Source organism: Ranitomeya imitator, chromosome 2 (genome assembly GCF_032444005.1).
Source record: "Ranitomeya imitator isolate aRanImi1 chromosome 2, aRanImi1.pri, whole genome shotgun sequence".
NCBI lineage: Eukaryota > Metazoa > Chordata > Amphibia > Anura > Dendrobatidae > Ranitomeya > Ranitomeya imitator.
In genome coordinates this window covers 33,045,510-33,057,237 of record NC_091283.1, presented here as the reverse complement: position 1 = coordinate 33,057,237, position 11,728 = coordinate 33,045,510, and the positions used below count along the sequence as shown (strand labels likewise).

Sequence of the window (11,728 nt, the reverse complement as noted above, 5' to 3'; positions counted from 1 at the left end):
AATTGTAGTTTTAAGTGGATTGACGCCTTCTATGCGCCAGCCAATGAGTGCAGGAAGAGGGGCGGTATTCATGGCAGTACCGCCCACTTTTGGAGTGCTGTCCAGTCATTGCAGCAACGCTAAGCAAGGAACGTCGGGTCTCCGCCCCCATCTTGTCACCAATCAGCACTAAGAGGCGTAGAAAACAAAACGAGAGTGATATTACCGTAACCACGCCCACAGTGTATTTTGGCCAATCAGCGACCTGGCAGTTGAAGCCGGGAGCAGCGGCAGTTTTGAACGGGGGATGTTTGAGGGCAGCAGCGCTGCTCAGCGGCCACAGCCCGGACTACTGCCGGCGAGCTCTCCCCCGGGACGGCGCCGCTCCTCCAGAGTGACCATGGGAACCGCCGGCACCGGGAAGGGGAGCAGACAGGTCAGCGGCCGAGAGGCGACGAGGAAACGGCTTATACCGTGTGTGACCCCCCTATAGTGCTGCCCCGTGTGTGTGACCCCCCTATAGTGCTGCCCCCGTGTGTGTGACCCCCTATAGTGCTGCCCCGTGTGTGTGACCCCCCTATAGTGCTGCCCCCGTGTGTGTGACCCCCTATAGTGCTGCCCCGTGTGTGTGACCCCCCTATAGTGCTGCCCCGTGTGTGTGACCCCCCTATAGTGCTGCCCCGTGTGTGTGACCCCCCTATAGTGCTGCCCCGTGTGTGTGACCCCCCTATAGTGCTGCCCCCGTGTGTGTGACCCCCCTATAGTGCTGCCCCCGTGTGTGTGACCCCCCTATAGTGCTGCCCCCGTGTGTGTGACCCCCCTATAGTGCTGCCCCCGTGTGTGTGACCCCCCTATAGTGCTGCCCCCGTGTGTGTGACCCCCTATAGTGCTGCCCCGTGTGTGTGACCCCCTATAGTGCTGCCCCGTGTGTGTGACCCCCTATAGTGCTGCCCCGTGTGTGTGACCCCCTATAGTGCTGCCCCCGTGTGTGTGACCCCCCTATAGTGCTGCCCCCGTGTGTGTGACCCCCCTATAGTGCTGCCCCGTGTGTGTGACCCCCTATAGTGCTGCCCCGTGTGTGTGACCCCCTATAGTGCTGCCCCGTGTGTGTGACCCCCTATAGTGCTGCCCCGTGTGTGTGACCCCCTATAGTGCTGCCCCCGTGTGTGTGACCCCCCTATAGTGCTGCCCCGTGTGTGTGACCCCCTATAGTGCTGCCCCGTGTGTGTGACCCCCTATAGTGCTGCCCCGTGTGTGTGACCCCCTATAGTGCTGCCCCGTGTGTGTGACCCCCTATAGTGCTGCCCCCGTGTGTGTGACCCCCCTATAGTGCTGCCCCCGTGTGTGTGACCCCCTATAGTGCTGCCCCGTGTGTGTGACCCCCTATAGTGCTGCCCCGTGTGTGTGACCCCCCTATAGTGCTGCCCCCGTGTGTGTGACCCCCCTATAGTGCTGCCCCCGTGTGTGTGACCCCCTATAGTGCTGCCCCGTGTGTGTGACCCCCTATAGTGCTGCCCCGTGTGTGTGACCCCCTATAGTGCTGCCCCCGTGTGTGTGACCCCCTATAGTGCTGCCCCGTGTGTGTGACCTCCCTATAGCGCTGCCCCGTGTGTGTGACCCCCTATAGCGCTGCCCCGTGTGTGTGACCCCCTATAGTGCTGCCCCGTGTGTGTGACCCCCTATAGTGCTGCCCCGTGTGTGTGACCCCCCTATAGTGCTGCCCCCGTGTGTGTGACCCCCTATAGTGCTGCCCCGTGTGTGTGACCCCCCCCTATAGCGCTGCCCCGTGTGTGTGACCCCCCTATAGCGCTGCCCCGTGTGTGTGACCCCCCTATAGTGCTGCCCCCGTGTGTGTGACCCCCCTATAGTGCTGCCCCGTGTGTGACCCCCCTATAGTGCTGCCCCGTGTGTGTGACCCCCCTATAGTGCTGCCCCGTGTGTGTGACCCCACTATAGTGCTGCCCCGTGTGTGTAACCCCCCTATAGTGCTGCCCCGTGTGTGTGACCCCCCCCATAGTGCTGCCCCCGTGTGTGTGACCCCCCTATAGTGCTGCCCCGTGTGTGTGACCCCCTATAGTGCTGCCCCGTGTGTGTGACCCCCCTATAGTGCTGCCCCGTGTATGTGACCCCCCTATAGTGCTGCCCCCGTGTGTGTGACCCCCCCCATAGTGCTGCCCCCGTGTGTGTGACCCCCCTATAGTGCTGCCCCGTGTGTGTGACCCCCCTATAGTGCTGCCCCGTGTGTGTGACCCCCCTATAGTGCTGCCCCGTGTGTGTGACCCCACTATAGTGCTGCCCCCGTGTGTGTGACCCCCCTATAGTGCTGCCCCCGTGTGTGTGACCCCCCTATAGTGCTGCCCCGTGTGTGTGACCCCCTATAGTGCTGCCCCCATGTGTGTGACCCCCCCTATAGTGCTGCCCCGTGTGTGTGACCCCCCTATAGTGCTGCCCCCTGTGTGTGACCCCCCTATAGTGCTGCCCCCGTGTGTGTGACCCCGCTATAGTGCTGCCCCGTGTGTGTGACCCCCCTATAGTGCTGCCCCGTGTGTGTGAGCCCCCTATAGTGCTGCCCCCGTGTGTGTGACCCCCCTATAGTGCTGCCCCCGTGTGTGTGACCCCGCTATAGTGCTGCCCCCGTGTGTGTGACCCCCTATAGTGCTGCCCCCGTGTGTGTGACCCCGCTATAGTGCTGCCCCGTGTGTGTGACCCTCCTATAGTGCTGCCCCCGTGTGTGACCCCGCTATAGTGCTGCCCCGTGTGTGTGACCCCCCGATAGTGCTGCCCCCGTGTGTGTGACCCCGCTATAGTGCTGCCCCGTGTGTGTGACCCCCCTATAGTGCTGCCCCGTGTGTGTGACCCCCCCTATAGTGCTGCCCCGTGTGTGACCCCGCTATAGTGCTGCCCCGTGTGTGTGACCCCCCTATAGTGCTGCCCCGTGTGTGTGACCCCCCTATGGTGCTGCCCCCGTGTGTGTGTGACCCCCCGCTATAGTGCTGCCCCCGTGTGTGTGTGACCCCCCCCCCTATAGTGCTGCCCCCGTGTGTGTGACCCCCCTATGGTGCTGCCCCCGTGTGTGTGTGACCCCCCCCCCCCCTATAGTGCTGCCCCCGTGTGTGTGACACCGCTCTACTGCTGCCTTCCCCAAGCCTAAAACTAGCAGCCTCCCAGAGAAGGCACATATATTAGATGCACCAATTCCGGCACTTTGCCCGCCATTCCCCATTTGCCCTGTAGCGGTGGCAAGTGGGGTTCATATTTGTGGGGTTGATGTCTCCTCTGTATTGTCAGGTGACATCAAGCTCATCGCTTAGTAATGGAGAAACGTCTATAAGACGCCCAGTACTAATCCTATAGTTATATGGTAAATAAAGACACAGCAGGAATAAAGACGTTTATTAGAAACTAGATGGTGGCCCGATTCTAACTCATCGGGTATTCTAGAATATGCATGTCCACGTAGTATATTGCCCAGCCACGTAGTATATTGCCCAGCCACCTAGTATATTGCCCAGTCACGTAGTATATTGCCCAGTCACGTAGTATATTGCCCAGTCACGTAGTATATTGCCCAGTCACGTAGTATATTGCCCAGTCACGTAGTATATTGCCCAGCCACGTAGTATATTGCCCAGCCACGTAGTATATTGCCCAGCCACGTAGTATATTGCCCAGCCACGTAGTATATTGCCCAGTCACGTAGTATATTGCCCAGTCACGTAGTATATTGCCCAGTCACGTAGTATATTGCCCAGTCACGTAGTATATTGCCCAGTCACGTAGTATATTGCCCAGTCACGTAGTATATTGCCCAGTCACGTAGTATATTGCCCAGTCACGTAGTATATTGCCCAGCCACGTAGTATATTGCCCAGCCACGTAGTATATTGCCCAGCCACGTAGTATATTGCCCAGCCACGTAGTATATTGCCCAGCCACGTAGTATATTGCCCAGCCACGTAGTATATTGCCCAGTCACGTAGTATATTGCCCAGTCACGTAGTATATTGCCCAGTCACGTAGTATATTGCCCAGTCACGTAGTATATTGCCCAGTCACGTAGTATATTGCCCAGTCACGTAGTATATTGCCCAGTCACGTAGTATATTGCCCAGTCACGTAGTATATTGCCCAGTCACGTAGTATATTGCCCAGTCACGTAGTATATTGCCCAGTCACGTAGTATATTGCCCAGTCACGTAGTATATTGCCCAGTCACGTAGTATATTGCCCAGTCACGTAGTATATTGCCCAGTCACGTAGTATATTGCCCAGTCACGTAGTATATTGCCCAGTCACGTAGTATATTGCCCAGTCACGTAGTATATTGCCCAGCCACGTAGTATATTGCCCAGTCACGTAGTATACTGCCCAGTCACGTAGTATACTGCCCAGCCACGTAGTATACTGCCCAGCCACGTAGTATACTGCCCAGCCACGTAGTATATTGCCCAGCCACGTAGTATATTGCCCAGCCACGTAGTATATTGCCCAGCCACGTAGTATATTGCCCAGCCACGTAGTATATTGCCCAGCCACGTAGTATATTGCCCAGCCACGTAGTATATTGCCCAGCCACGTAGTATATTGGCCAGCCACGTAGTATATTGGCCAGCCACGTAGTATATTGGCCAGCCACGTAGTATATTGGCCAGCCACGTAGTATATTGGCCAGCCACGTAGTATATTGGCCAGCCACGTAGTATATTGGCCAGCCACGTAGTATATTGGCCAGCCACGTAGTATATTGCCCAGCCACGTAGTATATTGGCCAGCCACGTAGTATATTGCCCAGCCACGTAGTATATTGCCCAGCCACGTAGTATATTGCCCAGCCACGTAGTATATTGCCCAGCCACGTAGTATATTGCCCAGCCACGTAGTATATTGCCCAGTCACGTATGTCACGGGTTAAAAAATAAACATATACTCACCTTCCGATCTGAGGGCGCCTTGTAGTTCTGTCGCCAGCTTCCGGTCCCAGGGTGCGATGACGTCGCGGTCACATAACCGTGGCGTCATGGAAGGTCCTTGTCGCATACCATCCTTAGCACCGGAACGTCGCGAAGAGCGAGAAAGGCGCCGAAATGTGAGTATATGATAATTTTTTATTATTTTTAACATTAGATCTTTTTACTATTGATGCTGCATAGGCAGCATCAATAGTAAAAACTTGGTCACACAGGGTTAATAGCGGTGGTAACGGAGTGAGTTACCCGTGGCATAACGCGGTCCGTTACCGCCGGCATTAACCCTGTGTGAGCGCTGACTGCGGGGAGTATGGAGCGGGGGCCGGGCGCTGACTGCAGGGGAGTAGGGAGGGACTAATCGGACTGTGGCCGTCGCTGATTGGTCACGACAGCCATGACAGGCAGCTGGCGAGACCAATCAGCGACTTGGATTCCATGACAGACAGAGGCTGCGACCAATGAATATCTGTGAAAGACAGAAAGACGGAAGTGACCCTTAGACAATTATATAGTAGACTAGATGGTGGCCCGATTCTAACACATCGGTATTCTAGAATGTGTATATAGCAGCTCAATGTAGGATACACGGCACTCTATGGAGGGTGGATGTCGGTGCTCAAGTAGGGTCTCCAACCCATATCAACAAATCTAAGAAACAAACTTGGCACTCAATTTTTTTTTCGGAAGAAGGGTAAGGTTACCCTTCTTCCTAAAAAAAAAAAAAAAAAAAAAAAAAAATTTGAGTGCCAAGTTTGTTTCTTATGTTTGTATACAGCGTCGGACTGGAGCACCTTGGGCCCACCAGAAAAATCATTCTAGGGGCCCACTATGTAGCTACATAGAAATAGATACAAGACCACCAATTGTGCGGTAAAACACACTAATATCAGGGTATAATATAAGGTAGTTCACGTCTTAATAATGTAGCAAGGGTTGTGGTAGCCCCCTCACAGAATATAATGTAGCCCCCTGAGAATGCAGTTCCACCACAGAATATAATGCAGCCCCCCATAGAGTATACTGTAGCTCCCCATAATAATATGTAGTCCCCTGAGAGAATGCAGTTCCACCACAGAATATAATGCAGCCCCTTCAAATAGTATGATGTAGCCCCCCATAATATGTAGTACCCTGAGTATAATGCAGTTCCCCCACAGAATATAATGCAGCCCCCCATAGAGTATACTGTAGCCCCCTCAAATAGTATGATGTAGCCCCCCATAATATAATGTAGTACCCTGAGTATAATGCAGTCCCCCCACAGAATATAATGTAGCCCCCCAGGGCCGTATTTAGTGTTTCTGCTTCCCTAGGCACTTTTAGTGCTGCCTCCCCATTGGTGACTATGACACTATCGGCAGTGACTTTGGCAAGAATCGCTGATGTGAAAGTCGCCTTTTGCAGCAGATCCGGCAGTTTTTCTGCATCTGCCGCGTAACGGATCACTTACGGCAACATTGCGTTCGGCCTCATTCATTCCCCATGGGATTTGCGCCACTTGCCGTGATCTGGGAAATGCGGTGCCATACCTCCCAACTTTTGAAGAAGGGAAACGGGTATAAAGTTTGCGGCGTGCGTAGTGCGCCGCGGCAAATTTTAGGCCACGCCTCTGACCACACCCATTTAACAACTAGTCACACCCATATCCACGTCCCAACCACACCCATTTAGCACTGCTGATCACACTGTTTTATATACAATAATTATAAACAAAAAAATATAGTCACACATGATGCTCAATACTGTATAATGGCGACACACAGTTCTCCATACTGTATAATGGCCACACATGGTGCTCCATACTGTATAATGGCCACACATGGTGCTCCATACTGTATAATGGCCACACATGGTGCTCCATACTGTATAATGGCCACACATGGTGCTCCATACTGTATAATGGCCACACATGGTGCTCCATACTGTATAATGGCCACACATGGTGCTCCATACTGTATAATGGCCACACATGGTGCTCCATACTGTATAATGGCCACACATGGTGCTCCATACTGTATAATGGCCACACATGGTGCTCCATACTGTATAATGGCCACACATGGTGCTCCATACTGTATAATGGCCACACATGATGCTCCATACTGTATAATGGCCACACATGATGCTCCATACTGTATAATGGCCACACATGATGCTCCATACTGTATAATGGCCACACATGGTGCTCCATACTGTATAATGGCCACACATGGTGCTCCATACTGTATAATGGCCACACATGGTGCTCCATACTGTATAATGATCCCACATGATGCTCCATACTGTATAACGGCCACACATGGTGCTCCATACTGTATAATGGCCACAAATGATGCTCCATACTGTATATTGGCTGCATATGATGATCCATACTGTATATTGGCTGCACATGATGCTCAATACTGTATAACGGCCGCACATGATGCTCAATACTGTATAATGGCCACACATGATGCTCAATACTGTATAATGGCCACACATGGTGCTCCATACTGTATAATGGCCACACATGGTGCTCCATACTGTATAATGGCCACACATGGTGCTCCATACTGTATAATGGCCACACATGGTGCTCCATACTGTATAATGGCCACACATGATGCTCCATACTGTATAATGGCCACACATGATGCTCCATACTGTATAATGATCCCACATGATGCTCCATACTGTATAACGGCCACACACAGTTCTCCATACTGTATAATGGCCACAAATGATGCTCCATACTGTATATTGGCTGCATATGATGATCCATACTGTATATTGGCTGCACATGATGCTCAATACTGTATAACGGCCGCACATGATGCTCAATACTGTATAATGGCCACACATGATGCTCAATACTGTATAATGGCCACACACAGTTCTCCATACTGTATAATGATCCCACATGATGCTCAATACTGTATAATGACCCCCCTCCTGTATGCATGGCTCATATTCCCCCCTCCTGAATGCATGGCTCTGGCTCATATTACCCCCACCTGTATGCATGGCTTCTCTCCACCCAACCCCCTCCCGCTCCTGCATGGCGCGCCGGCTTATGTCCTCCTTCATCCCCCCCGTCCCTCATACTCACCTGACCGGCGTCACCTGTCCCACACATCGCGCGGCCGCACCAACATCCCTTTGCCTCTGTCCCGACTCCCGGCGCAGCACCTTCTTCCTGCATGAGCGGTCATGTGATACCGCTCATTAAGGTCATGAATATGTGCATATTCATGACCTTAATGAGCGGTACCACGTGACCGCTCATTCAGGTGGAGCTGCAGACGCCGATACCAGGCATCACTGGAGCAGGGTCAGGTGAGTATCGTCTTCAAGGAGGGAGGCGGGGGGGCTGGAGCAGTGGGGGCCCTGTGTCAGTGCCTGGGCCCACCGGAGAATTCTCCGGTGGGCCAGTCCGAGCCTGTTTGTATATAGCAGCCACATAGTATATAGCACAGGCCACGAAATATTCTTGAGTACCTTATGTGTTAATACAGACCACGCAGTATATAACACAGCCCACGTAGTATATAGCAATGTGGGCACTATATGCGTGGTTAAAAAAAGACTTAAAATAAACATATACTCACCTTCCGTAGGCCCCTTGTAGTCCTGTCGCCTGTGTGCGGTGCACGCAGCAGCTTCCGGTCCCAGGGTTGGTATGAGCGCAGGACCTGTGTGACGTCATGGCAGGTCCTTCTCGCATAGCATCCTTGGCACTGGAACCTGCCGCTTGCACTGCCGAGGACAGCAGGCGACGTTGAAGGGTGAGAATAACTTTTTTTTATTATTCTTACTTGTAGCATTAGATCTTTTTACTATTGATGCTGCATACACATCATCAATAGTAAAAATTTGGTCACACAGGGTTAATGGAGTGCGTTACACCGCGGTCCGTTAGCGCTGCCATTAACCCTGTGTGAGGGCTGACTGGAGGGGAGTATGCAGCGGGCACTGACTGCGGGGAGGAAGGAGCTGCCATTTTACCGGCCGACTGCACCCGTCGCTGATTGGTCGTGGCAGTGGGCGTTTTGCCACGACCAATCAGCGACTTGGATTTCCATGACAGACAGAGGCCGCGACCAATGAATATCCGTGACAGACAGGACAGACAGAAAGACGGAATTGACCCTTAGACAATTATATAGTAGACTAGATGGTGGCCCGATTCTAACACATCGGATATTCTAGAATGTGTATATAGCAGCCACAGAGTATATAGCACAGGCCACGTAGTATATAGCAGGGGTCCCCAACTCCAGTCCTCAAGGCCCACCAACAGGTCATGTTTTCAGGATTTCCTTTGCATTGCACAGGTGATGCAATTATTACCTGGGCAAGACTAAGGAAATCCTGAAAACATGACATGTTGGTGGGCCTTGAGGACTGGAGTTGGGGACCTCTGGTATATAGGAGTACTACGTGGCCTGTGGTATATACCATGTGGCTGCTATATACACACACATACATACTGTTCCAAATTATTATGCAAATTGGATTTAAGTTTCATAGAGATTTAATTGTTTTGTTTTTCAAATAAACTCATGGATGGTATTGTGTCTCAGGGCTCAATGGATCACTGAAATCAATCTTAAACACATGTGATAATTAGTTTTCCAGGTGATTCTAATTAAAGGAAAACTCTTAAAAATTATGGTCCACATTATTAAAGGGAACCTGTCACCCCGAAAATCGGGGGTGAGGTAATCCCACCGGCATCAGGGGCTTATCTGCAGCATTCTATAATGCTGTAGATAAGCCCCCGATGTTACCTGAAAAAGGAGAAAAAGACGTTATATTATACTCACCCAGGGGCGGTCCCGCTGCTGGTCTGGTCAGATGGGCGTCTCCGGTCCGCTGCGGCGCCTCCTATCTTCTTTCCATGACGTCCTCTTCTGATCTTCAGCCACGGCTCCGGCGCAGGCGTACTTTGCTCTGCCCTGTTGAGGGCAGAGGATAGTACAGCAGTGCGCAGGCGCCGGAAAGGTCAGAGGCTCGGCGCCTGCGCACTGCAGTACCTTGTCTGCCCTCAACAGGGCAGAGCAAAGTACGCCTGCGCCGGAGCCGTGGCCGAAGATCAGAAGAGGACGTCATGGAAAGAAGATAGGAGGCGCCGCAGCGGACCGGAGACGCCCATCTGACCAGACCAGCAGCGGGACCGCCCCTGGGTGAGTATAATCTAACGTCTTTTTCTCCTTTTTCAGGTAACATCGGGGGCTTATCTACAGCATTACAGAATGCTGTAGATAAGCCCCTGATGCCGGTGGGATTACCTCACCCGCGATTTTCGGGGTGACAGGTTCCCTTTAAGCAGGCCACAGTTTTTGAGTAACATGGGAAAGAAAAAGGATCTCTCTGCTGCCGAAAAGCATCAACTAGTGCAATGCCTTGGACAAGGTATGAAAGCATTAGATATTTCCTGAAAACTTAAGCGTGATCATCGTACTGTTAAGAGATTTGTGGCTGATTCTGAGCACAGACAGAGTTCATGCAGATAAAGGCATAATGAGGAAGGTTTCTGCCAGGCAAGTTCATCAGATTAAGAGAGCAGCTGCCAAAATACCGTTACAAACCAGCAAACAGATATTTAAAGCTGCTGGTGCCTCTGAAGTCCCTCAAATCTCAAGGTGTATGATCCTTCAAAGGCTTGCTGTGGTGCATAAACCTACTATTCGGCCACCGCTAAACAATGTTCACGAGCAGAAACGGTTGCAGTGGGCCCAGACATACATGACGACTAATTTTCAAACAGTCTTGTTTACTGATGTGTCGAGCAACCCTGGATGGTCCAGACGGATGGAGTAGTGGTTGGTTGGTGGATGGGCACCATGTCCCAACAAGCAAGGAGGTGGAGGAGTCATGTTTTGGGCCGGAATCATGGGGAAACAGCTGGTAGGGCCCTTTAACCCCTCTGTGACCTTAGACGTACTATCCCGTCGAGGTGCCCTGGGCTTATCTGACCCTGGACGGGATAGTACGTCATAGCCGATCGGCCGCGCTCACGGGGGGAGCGCGGCCGATCGCGGCCGGGTGTCAGCTGCTTATCGCAGCTGACATCCGGCACTATGTGCCAGGAGCGGTCACGGACCGCCCCCGGCACATTAACCCCTGGCACACCGCGATCAAAGATGATCGCGATGTGCCGGCGGTGCAGGGAAGCACCGCGCAGGGAGGGGGCTCCCTGCGGGCTTCCCTGAGACCCCCGGAGCAACGCGATGTGATCGCGTTGCTGCGAGGGTCTCACCTCCCTCCCTGCTCCCTCCAGCCCCGGATCCAAGATGGCCACGGATCCGGGTCCTGCAGGGAGGGAGGTGGCTTCACAGAGCCTGCTTAGAGCAGGCACTGTGAAGCCTGCAGCGCTGCATGTCAGATCAGTGATCTGACAGAGTGCTGTGCAAACTGTCAGATCACTGATCTGTGATGTCCCCCCCTGGGACAAAGTAAAAAAAAAATTTTCCAAATGTGTAAAAAAAATTAAAAAAAATATTCCAAAATAATGAAAAAAAAAAAAAAATATTATTCCCATAAATACATTTCTTCATCTAAATAAAAAAAAAACCCAATAAAAGTACACATATTTAGTATCGCCGCGTCCGTAACGACCCGACCTATAAAACTGTCCCACTAGTTAACCCCTTCAGTAAACACCGTAAGAAAAAAAAAAAAACGAAGCAAAAAACAACGCTTTATTATCATACCGCCGAACAAAAAGTGGAATAACACGCAATCAAAAGGACAGATATAAATAACCATGGTACCGCTGAAAGCGTCATATTGTCCCGCAA

General features: G+C 52.0%; 1 protein-coding gene across 1 annotated transcript in view; it reads left to right on the top strand.

Moving 5' to 3' along the window:
* The first annotated feature begins 274 nt into the window (after positions 1 to 274).
* The window catches only part of WDR62 (WD repeat domain 62), a 78,495-nt gene continuing 67,041 nt past the window's right edge, over positions 275 to 11,728 (top strand). Inside the window, exon 1 of the mRNA XM_069746423.1 lies at positions 275 to 415. Coding sequence (XP_069602524.1) covers positions 287 to 415 — 129 coding nt within the window. The 5' untranslated portion in view covers positions 275 to 286. The remainder of the gene's footprint in view (positions 416 to 11,728) is intronic.